At 53.9% G+C, this 10,341-nt stretch overlaps 2 protein-coding genes across 3 annotated transcripts in view; one reads left to right on the top strand and one right to left on the bottom strand.

Annotated features, from left to right (window-relative positions):
* IRGQ (immunity related GTPase Q) overlaps positions 1–3,464 on the top strand; it is a 7,030-nt gene extending 3,566 nt beyond the window's left edge. Inside the window, exon 4 of the mRNA XM_025046702.1 lies at positions 1–3,464. Coding sequence (XP_024902470.1) covers positions 1–102 — 102 coding nt within the window. The 3' untranslated portion in view covers positions 103–3,464.
* Positions 3,465–5,610: 2,146 nt separating this feature from the next.
* PINLYP (phospholipase A2 inhibitor and LY6/PLAUR domain containing) lies at positions 5,611–9,551 on the bottom strand. 2 transcript variants are annotated; one of them, XM_025046721.1, is made up of 5 exons: positions 9,424–9,551; positions 8,175–8,291; positions 6,410–6,562; positions 6,036–6,179; positions 5,611–5,848 (listed from the first exon to the last, which is right to left on the bottom strand). In XM_025046721.1, the coding sequence occupies exons 1-5, from the start codon at positions 9,491–9,493 to the stop codon at positions 5,706–5,708; spliced, it is 627 nt and encodes a 208-aa protein (XP_024902489.1). In that variant the 5' UTR covers positions 9,494–9,551; the 3' UTR covers positions 5,611–5,705. The 2 variants fall into 2 exon arrangements, with proteins under 2 accessions (XP_024902489.1, XP_015444819.1); XM_015589333.2 differs by lacking the exons at positions 8,175–8,291; positions 9,424–9,551 and adding exons at positions 6,766–6,919; positions 7,619–7,820.
* Positions 9,552–10,341: the final 790 nt, after the last annotated feature.

Genomic DNA, 10,341 nt, shown 5'->3' with positions numbered 1-10,341 from the left:
GGCCTGGGCTACCGCGCGGCGCACGGTGTCCTGCTGCAGGCGCTGGACGAGATGCTGGCGGACGCTGAGGCGGTGCTGGCACCCGATGCCCCTGCACAGTGAGGGGCGGGGTAAGGGGTGGGATGAGGGATGGGGATTTAGGGATGCCCTGCTTCTTGGCTGTTTGCTGGAGGGGTGAGGATTCTAAGTCCTATTTAGAGGGAGGGGAAGTGGGGGTCCAGACTCTGGCATGGGACGTCAGGGCCTCTGACATAGCAGCACCCGGCTGTCACTCCAACTCCTATGTACTTGAAGGGGATGAGGTGCTGACTGCTGGTTGGGATGTGTGACTTCTAGTCACCCGCATCACAGAGTCTTGGAGGGGAATAGAATCTGGAGGTCAGGACTCCTGATTATTTTAGGGATCATAAAGTAATCCCCCCAGACTTGTGTCCTGAGGGGAGCTGAGGGGTTAGACTCCTAGAAGGAGGTCTATCTTGGTCTTCAGGGGAGTGGAAACGATCTGTTGGAAGTCTAGGCCTCCAGTGAGAGGGGGAGTGTAAGCCCTGCTTCCTGCTGGGGTCGCCGTGTGGAGGGGATACTGGGGATCCTGGTGTGGAGGACTGGGTCGGGGTACTCCAGGGAGCTGGAGCCCTTGGGCGTCCGAGCCACAAAGGGTCTAGATTTCTTGGGGGGAATTGCCCTGCACACTGCCTCGAGGTCTTCAAAAGGCAGCGGGGCTTTGAATCTTCATGGGGGGATGGCAGTCTCTGGGGTCTTGGCTTCCTGGATCCCAAAAGGGCTGTGGACTGTGGTTCCTAATTCTGGGAGGATGGCGGGAGGTCTACATCCAGAGACGGGAACAGGAAACTGTGTGACAGCTGGAAACCCCGAGGGATGTTTAATATTTGCTCCTCGGGGAGCCTGGTGGAGCAGACTGCATTCCCAGCTGTTGTGGGGAGATGGTCCCACGAAAGTGAGGGGAGGAGGCAAGAGGGATGTGGTGGCCTTTGGGGGTAGCCAGAGACCAGGAACGAAGCCTTCTGGGTGTGGAAAGGCAAGAACCTGTACCTCAGAGTTACTCCTGCAAGTCTCTATGGATTCGGGTCCTGGAAACTGTCCCGCTCTGTAACTTTGGGAAGGGATAAGACTGCCCCCATTTCATAGGTGCTGAGCAATTTGAGGGCTCTCTGGGGAGTCTGTCCCTCTGTTCCTCTCTCCTTTAGTGGCTTCTATCTTCTTTTGGTCTTGATTTTTTCTGTCATTAAACCTGAACCCCTTCTGGCCTTGGTATTTCGTACACCTGCCTTTTTGGAGAAGCAGCCGTACTGCCCTAATCCAGGCGTCTCTGTGTTGGCTCCGTCAGGCATCCTCAAGAGGCTCTGCCTTCTGGTGTACACAGAGAGTGCCACAGTGAGCAAGGCACCCACAGGACGGTTGGGAAGGTGTTCTAGCCCCTGAGAATGTGCCATGAGTTAGGCAAAGGCAGAAACCACAGTCCCTGGAATGTTCTAAGCTGCCACCTACATGTAGAGGAGCAGCCACAGGTCACAGATTCTTTGATGTCAAAAACAGAGGGGACCTGAGAAGCTATCCAGTAGAATTTCTTTTATGATAGATGGGGCGAGCAAAGCCCAGACAGGGCAAGCTCTAGGCCCAACAGCCTAGCAAGACCCTACGTGGTCTGGCCCCTGCCTGTTCTCATTCTCTGCCCTACCCCATCCCCCAATCAGCCAGCTAGATCTTCCTTCCCATGCTTGAATGGGCCGCCTTGGGTCCTGCCTCAGGACCTTTGTACTTGCAATTCGCTCTGCTTAGAATGCTCTGCCCCGGATTTCCATGGCTGACTCCTTTTGTCAATCAGGTCTCAGCTCAAGTGGTTTGTTATGTAGCAAAAGGTAACTAATACAGGTTTGTTCACTGTTTCTGTGATGTGGTCTCTTTTCCCCCCTCAAAGAGGCCTTCCCAGACCACTGTAACTGAAGTAGCCCACTCCTCCCCCCACCCCATTATTTTTCTCAGCCTTTTAATTTTCTGTATAGCAATTATTACTATAGAAAATCACTATTTATTTATTTACTTACCTGTTTATTGGTTATTATCTTCTTTGTCTTGTTCTCTGCCCACCCCCCCAGCACTAGAATAGTGCTTGACACACAGTAGGTGCTTAGTAAATATTGTTTTAATTCATTAGTCAGTGGCAGAACTAGGGTTGGAATATAGATTGTCAGCCTCCTGCCACAAGATGGAAAGGGCGTGAGGTGGGGGAAGAAACAAGCACCTGATGGGAGAGAAAGCACCTGTCTGAGGTCAGGGGGCCTGGGAAACAAACACGACTTTGCCACTGTCACTCTGGGTGACTTGAACTGCTGCCTCGTTCGCGCATCTGTAAAATGTAAGGGCTGGATGAGAACCATACGTACTTCCCAGACCCTATTCCCTTTGAGAACTGAAGATGAGGGTAACCATTCTGTGGGGCAGATACTTGAGGGATGACTCCCCCGTCTCCAGCTTGAATTCCCACCGTTGGCGCAATTCGTCCCATCAAAGTCAAGATGGCCAAGATAGGAAAAAGCTTTATGTGGAATGGCTCAGGCATTGTCCTCAAAGCTTTCAGCCTTAAGGAAATGAAATTTCATTAGCATAGCTCTAGGGTCAGGCAGTCCCGCTGACACTGGGTGGTGACCTTGAACAAGTCACTCAGCAAATGGTCATCCATCCACCTCACAGGGTCATGGTGAGAATTCAGTGCATGTGCAGACGGGCCCTCAGCCCCGGGCAGCACCAAGACGACTCCAGTCTGGGCACCTGCCGTCTCACCCCGATGCCTTTGCTCACAGAGTGCCCTTGTCTTTTTCTGCCACTTTGACATCGTCTCCGATGTGGTCCCGTCTGACGTCTCTGCTCCCCTGCTCCACATTCCCTCTGCTCTCATGCCAGTGGGGGTCACGCCAGGGGTTGTATCTGAGAAAGCAAGACCGAGTTTTGTCTGTGCGTGCCTCTGTCCATTGAGGAGTGCTGATCGTGTTACTGTGTATAGGTGTATGTCGGCATTTTTGAAGTGGTCGCCTTTTAAATCATGACTTTTGATGGCATTGAATTTTAGGCTTCGCAGAGGCATAAGGTTGCTAGTGAGGCACCTGTCTCTGGGAGCATCTAAGAAGAAAAGACTCAACCTCCCTTTTGAACTGTGGCTGGCTGCCGTCTGGGTGTGTCTGTGTGACACCTCCAGGCTGGAAGACCCCCGAAGACAAGAATTCAAGGAAAAGTGTGACGGACCTTGGCATTGCCAATGCCAGAAGCAAAATAGGCACAGAGAACCTGGGTGATTGAGACAAGCTCATCCCCTTAGTTGAGGTTCCTACGTTTCTGGATGATAATTGAAGGACTTGCGTGCATTGAGCGGGGAACCGTGAAGGGTGAATCGAGAGTGTGGTTGGCCTGCGGTGCTTTTTGGGGGAGTGAATAAAAATGGGTAGAAATACCACTGTGTCTGTGTTATTTGGGTAAAAAACGATACTTGGGATTTTAACTGGATCTGGAAGGCTGGACGTTGGGATCTGAGAGAGGAGGATGGTGGGGGTCTGTGCAAGAAAGACTCCCTTGGGCTAGAATCAAGAGACTTTATCTGTTTCTGAGTTTTGCCTGGGGTTTGGGCAGACTGATGACTTTCCACCTTGGAGGCTTGTGATGGTAAAGCATCTTAGCTCTAGAACCAGCTTGGCCCATTTATGCCACCAATCTGCTCAGCTTCTCTGTACCATGCCCTTGGACAGTCCCTTCTCATCCTGACTCTAGACCTGGCCACGTAATTTGCTTGGCCGTTGGGACAGTGGGCGACATGACGTGAGCGGAGGCTTGGACAGTGCTAAAGTGCGGGGGCTTCTTCTCGCTGCCCTGGGGACCCCTGCCTGCACTGCTGTGTCAGGAAGCCCTGGCTAATCTGGGCGATGAGGGATGTGGCCCAGTCAGCCTGACACCCCAACCCACAGCCAGCCAACCCTCTGAAACAGAGCTGCCCAGCTGACAGGCAGCCAAACCCAGCAGAGAGCAGCAGGGTGATCACCCAGCTGATCCCAGGCCAAACTGCTGACCCATAGAATCATGAGTTAAATAAAAGGTGATTGTTCTAAGCCACAAAATTTTAGAGTGGCTTGTTATGTAGCAAAAGGTAACTAATACAGGTTTGTTCACTGTTTCTGTGATGTGGTCTCTTTTTCCCCCAACAGGACCCAGTAAAAATCTCAAACTCTGCCACTTTTTAGCTGTGTGACCTCCAATGTGGCATCTATTTTCTGAGTCTCAGATTCTTCTGAAAACAGGGATGAAAATACTAGTGCCTGTCACATGGAGTTGTGAAGGTAAAATGAGAAAGAGCCCCTATGAGGCCATGGTGGTCATTTGTGCTGTTTATGAAACATGCCCATGTCATGGGGCAGGATTGTACTTCCTGGTCCCCGTGGGGTTTGGTGGGGCCATGTGACTTGCTCCATCCAGTGAGTTGTGTCAAGTCACTTCTGGGTTGGAGCATTTAATGACCCATTTGAAACTTTCCTGGGCTCTTTCCTGTGCACAGAAATGGGTGATGTTTGAGTTGGTAGCTGCTCTATGATGATTAGCAGAACACCTGTGCTAGACATGTAGGTGAAGTAAGATTCAACTTTTTGTGAGTGGGTGCATGCTCAGCAAATACCATTCCTCTCCCTCCCGATAGAGGAGGAGGAGACTTCCCTGTTTCACTGAGGTTGGCTTTGACCGTATGATTTACTTTACTCAGTGGAATGTTAGCGGACTTGACCTCAGCCTTAAATGCGCTTGACTTTTGTGCTTCTATGATCTCCCAGGGAGCCACTGACTTCAGAAGATTGTGGAACCCCAGGGAGGAGGACTGGAATCTTACTCCTCAAACTGGAGCCAAACAGCCAGAAGCAGAGCCACCCAGCCACCCACAAACCCTTAGCAAAAATAATACTTGCTATAAGTCTCAGTACTGCACATTAGCTGACTAATACAACTTAGTCATTTTAAACCACCGAGATTAGGGACTGCTTTGTTACCGTAGCATAAACTCGTCTGTCCTGATTGATGCCAATGTTCAGCAGCTGCCAACTAATGGCCACTCAGTAAGTGGCAGCTATCACGATGATGACTATTTACTCAGACGTATTGTCTCTAGAAGCAACTTTGTCTTAAAAGTGCGAGGCACTGCACTAAGTGCTTTTTTAAGTTTCCTTTCATAAAACAACCTTATGAGGTTATAACTATTAATACCCACATTTTGCAGACATGAAAACTGAGGCAAAAAGAGGCAGAGGTTAATCAGGAGAGGTGAGCATGGATTCTGGAGTCTGCCTCTCCACAGTGGTTTGACCCAAAGCAAGTGACACGGCACCATGTACTGCAGCGGCTCCTCTGTAAAATGGCATTATAATAACCACATAGAGCTGTCATGATTATGAAATGAGATACAGCATGGAAAACACTTAGTACAGAGGCCCGGCAGGAATTGGTCCCTTAATGAAAGGTAAGGTTTTTCCTCTCTCCCTTGCAAAGAGGAGGTTCCCAAGGGTTGAGTCCCCTGCTTTCTGCCACCCACCTTCCCGAGACGCATCATGTCACGAGGACTCAGGATCGCTCGGCTTAATCTCTTTAATTTACAAGCACATAGGGAGCTGCAGGCTGAGGACAGATGGAAACCTCGAGGCACACATTTCTTAGTTCTTCACTCAGCCCTGCCGGGGGGCTGGGAGACAGTCTGCTCGGCGGAGGAAGTAGAGATAGGAGGCCGAGGGCACCTGGGCCCCAGGCTTGGTGTAGCAGGCGCTCTCTGTAGCACAGCCGCGAGTGGCAAATTTGGCGTTGATAATACCTGGGGTGAGGGGCGGATTTCAGAATGGACTCAGGGTCCCCAACCTCTCCTTCCTCGTGACACAGGAGTCTTGGCCCCTGCCACCTCCTCGCCCAGTTCTGTGGGGCCACCGCTCCCCTAGAACCTGGAAGCATGGGCTTCCTGGTCTGGGGTCCCTGTCCCCTCCAGAGATCCAGGTGCCCCTCACCAGCCTGCACGTTGCCAGCGAAGTAGACGCAGTGCGTTTCCTGGCCAACACAGCGGGCTGCCTTGGTCCCTGGGCATGTCTCCTGGAAGGGTACGATGCAGGCGGGGCACTGGAGACCATTCTCGGTGCGATTGTTCTGCGGAGCTGGGGGTGTGAAAAGATGTTCAGACCATTCCCCCAACCTCACAATAACGCTGGGGAACAGCGGTTGTTAACAGACACTGCATTTACAGGTGAGGAAACTGAGGCTCAGAGCAAACAAAGTGCTTGCCCAATGTTTCAGCGCACAGATCGGTGGCGGGCCAGAGCACGCACAGTGGGCTCCTGGGGCAGGCTGGGAGGGACTCCCCGTGAGGGGCCGGGCTGGGACTTACGGGGCACCGAGCCACGGTTGCAGCCGTCGCTCTGGCAGCAGTGAGTGTTGGACACCATGTAGTCCTTGGGGCCCATGGTGGTGGACACAAAACCCGAGTAGCAGTCACTAAACTTCATGCAGGCCTTGTAGGTGTTCACTGAGTGGCGGCCCTCTGCGGGAGGAGGACAGGAGGGGAGGGCTCGGCTGGCATTGACCCCTGCCTGAGGTCTCTCCCAATCCTACAGCTCCCCATCCCCACCTCCCCTGACCGTCTAGGGTGGTCTCTTCCAGCCGCACACCCCCACCAAGCCGTGTCCCTGACCTGCCTGGAGAATGGTCTGGAGTTTATTTGGTAGCTCTCCTCGCCTCCCTCACCTCGTTGCCATAGCCCCTTGTCAGCCTTTGGTGACCTCTTGCAGTTCCTCATTGCCAAGCCCGGCATCTGCCTGACATGGTCCCTTCCATGCCACCCCAATTCCACAGCCATCCTCTAAAGGTCCTGCAGGTCGAGCGGTCTCTCCCGGGTCGCCTATGGCCACACCCACGCTGGTGTGCAATGCGCTCTTCCAATCTTCACGACTTTAGCACCCCCGCTCCAAGTCACTTCCAACAAACTCTAGGATGCTGGAACCCCCACCCTCCACCCTGTAACACCCATATCCCTCTCTATCTAAGGCAGTCTCTTCCAGGTCTCCCCATGGCCCCTCCCCGGACCTCCCACCGATGGCTTCTTGCCGCCCTCCTTGGCTACCTTCAGGTCTCACCTTAAGTGGTCTCTTCCAGTCTCCCCAGCCTTCCTCCTCCCCACCGCATCTAAGGGTTCCCCTCTTCACCCCACCACAGGGTGTTTCCCCACTCCAGTTTCCTCGCCCCCCACCCCCAGGGTCTGTATGTCCCTCCTACATGGGGGACGGTGTCTCTTCAAGATTTCCAAGTCCTTCCCGCAGCCGCGTTCGCCGCTAGGGGAGAGGGCAGGGTGCAGACTTCCACCCCACCTTCCTTGCACGCCCCCACCCCCCGTCAGACACTCGAGGTAGCCCCGCCTCTGCCGGCACAGCCTTCGTCCCCACACCGTGCCCCATCATCCCTCCTCCTGTGACTCATGGTCTATTTCGGCTTGGAATGAACGCCCAGCCCTCTTCCATTGCTCCCCGCCTCCCCCATCCTTTCTCGGGTCTGGGATGGTCTCGTCCATTTAAGTCCTCCCGTCCTCCCCCATTTTACTCACAGGCTTCCCCATCTCTACTTCTCCATACGTTAGGATTAGTTTCCCTCTCCTCCGTCTGGTGGGGTCCCTTTGATGTCTCTCTTCCTCCCCCAGTATCGTCTCTCTGCTCCCGTCAGGATGGTCTCTTCCAGCTTGCAGGGCCCCCAGAACCGCTGGTGGAGTGTGTACCTCCCTCCCTCCCTCCCTCCCCAGAGGTCCCGCCTGATCACATTCCTCCCAACTCACCCCAGCCTCTGCCTTCTCTACCTCCCACCCTCCTCTGGGCCATTAGATTCCTCCCCTCTCGCTACTCTGTTCCCATTCCCTTTCCTCACTCCCTCCTGCCTAAAAAGTCCCCAGATTTGCCCCCTCCACCCTCATCTCTTTTGGAGAGTCTCATTTTCAGAAATCCCGGACAAGAATGGTTTCTAAAGCCCCAATGAATTCACCTCCCTCCATTCACCTCCAGACAGTCCGTCCCTCTCCCCCGCTCGCCCACCACGCGAACCCTGATGTCCCCACCCCCGACCTCGTTCGCACACCCCGCTCCCCAGGGTCTGACGCCACGAGCACATACTGGTGGCCGACTGCCCCACGACGATCACGCAGGCGTCCTTGCCGGCCTCGCAAGTCTTCGTTTTCCCGCTGCACGTGGGCCCAGAGCCCCGGCACACCTCGCAGCTTAGCGGGCACCCTGCAGTGCAGAGGGCGGGGCTGCAGTCCCGGTGGGCGGTTTCGGACCACGACTTCCACTTGAGTCCAGAGGGAGATGGGGGCGGGGGACGGGACGGACTTTTGGGTTTGAGGAAGGTGGGACGGGTGCCTCCCCCATTGTTCATGGGCGGGACGTTAACCGCTGTTCAGGGAACTGTCCAGGGCTCTGACAGGGACGCGCTGGTGATGCCAGCAAAGCTGCTTCTTGGGGCGGGGAGCGACTCTGCCACGGGAGCCTGTTTACCTAATTACAAGGCTGGGGACTTTGGACGCTAGGGTCCTCTGAGAATGCTCAAGGACAGGGAGGGGTCCTGCCGCAGGTTTCCATGGACTTTTGCAAAACTTCAGGTCCCGCTGGTTCTTGGATATGGGATCCTTCTCGTAGGTACCGTGTGTAGGTGTTGCAAATAGCAGAAGCTCTGGCAGGGGTACCTGAGGCTATGGTCTGCATCTCCGGTCAAGAAGGGAGACTGAGGACCAGGGGGACTGAGGGCACAGACTCCTTGGTCCTGAGAAAGGAGGCGGCTGGGGTCCCAGACCTCTGGGTCCTGGGGAAGGTGGAACCTACCTGAACTCCTGCGTCTAAGGGAGGAGGGGATGGGGGCTTGAAATCCTGAGATTCCAAGGAGAAAGGAAATCTCTCTTTTCCCTCCAGATTTTTATTTTTAAAAAATTTTCTTTTTCAATTAGAGTCGACATTCAATATTATTTTATATTAATTTCAGGTGTACAGCATAGTGGTTAGATATTTATAGTGGTTTAGTCTATACATAGTTATCCCTCCAGATTTAAAAAAAAAAAAATCTTTCCCTTTCTAGTCATGCTCTCATCTGATTTTCTAGAATTTAAATGTCTTTTTTTTTTTTTTTGTCTGGGGAAGAAAGGATTCAGAGCCCAACAAGCCCCCTCCTTTCTCAGAAATCCAACCACATGAGCTTCTGAGCTTTTCCTCCCTTGGGGCCCGGGGCTGTCTCTTCCTTTAACTTCAGTCCTCGCCATGAACCTGAATTCCCAGGACATCTGCTCTTTTCCCCTGGAGGCCCTTGCTGAATGCTCTCTCATAGTCCTCTCTTTTCTGAGGGTCCCAGGAGTCCAGGCCCCTGGTCACTTACCAAGACCCAGCAGGGTGCAGAACAGCATGCAGGCCAGCAGGAAGGTCCCAGGTCTTGTGGAGGGCCTCATGGTGTGTGACCCAGCAGTCTTGGGTTCCCAGCCCTTATAGGAAGCTTAGGAAGGGCGGGTCTAGACCTACCTTCACCCCGGGGTGAGAAATAGCTGAGGTAAGATCTCAGAGCAGGTCTCTGTGGCTCTGGGTTGGGGAGGCAAACTCAGAATTCAAAAGAAACACGGGCATCTTGTGCTCAGCCCCCTCCTCCACGGAGACCCCGGGAGTCTGGGTTTCCAGCCCCCTCTTCCATCAGGACCCAGAAGTTCACTTTCCAGTTTTCTCACCTTCCCACTGCCTCCGCCCCCCCTCCTTTTTTTTCTGGCTTGAAGCTCAAGGTCAGAGTCGGGTCACTTGATTCCCTGTAGGTGTAGAGCGGCTACAGGGCTGAGATTCCTTCTCCCTTCTCGCTCTTCCCAAGGAGGCACCTGCGTGGGTGGGGCCCCACCTGGGAGTGCCCAGCATGCCCAGGCTCGTTCCGCGAGGGCCCGGGAGCCTCATCTCCCCTTCCTTCTTCAGAGGCTTTGCCCACACTTTCTGTTTTGTGTGCGGGCTGTCTCCTGCTCCGACCAGCCTCAGGCTGTACCTCTGGGGTATGGCAAGGACCGAACAGAGGAGTGCCTGTCAACGGGCAGGGACAGGTGTGGTAGGAGACAGATGCCCACAGGTCAGTTTGGGAAACTGAGGCATGGGTGGAAGTATTGTAGGCGGGGAGTGTGGGCGAATGCTCTGTGTTTTACTTAAGTCCTTCACCCACTGTCTTTGGGCCTCAGGCATAACCCTGGGAGAGAGCTGAGATTTTTTTTTCCGTGTGTGTGTGTGCGTGTGCGTGCGTGCGTGTGTGTGTGTGTGTGTGTGTGTGGTG

Source organism: Pteropus alecto, unplaced genomic scaffold, assembly GCF_000325575.1.
Source record: "Pteropus alecto unplaced genomic scaffold, ASM32557v1 scaffold194, whole genome shotgun sequence".
Classification (NCBI taxonomy): Eukaryota; Metazoa; Chordata; class Mammalia; order Chiroptera; family Pteropodidae; genus Pteropus; species Pteropus alecto.
Note: the sequence above shows the minus strand (reverse complement) of the source record. Positions and strands in the feature narration are given on the sequence as shown.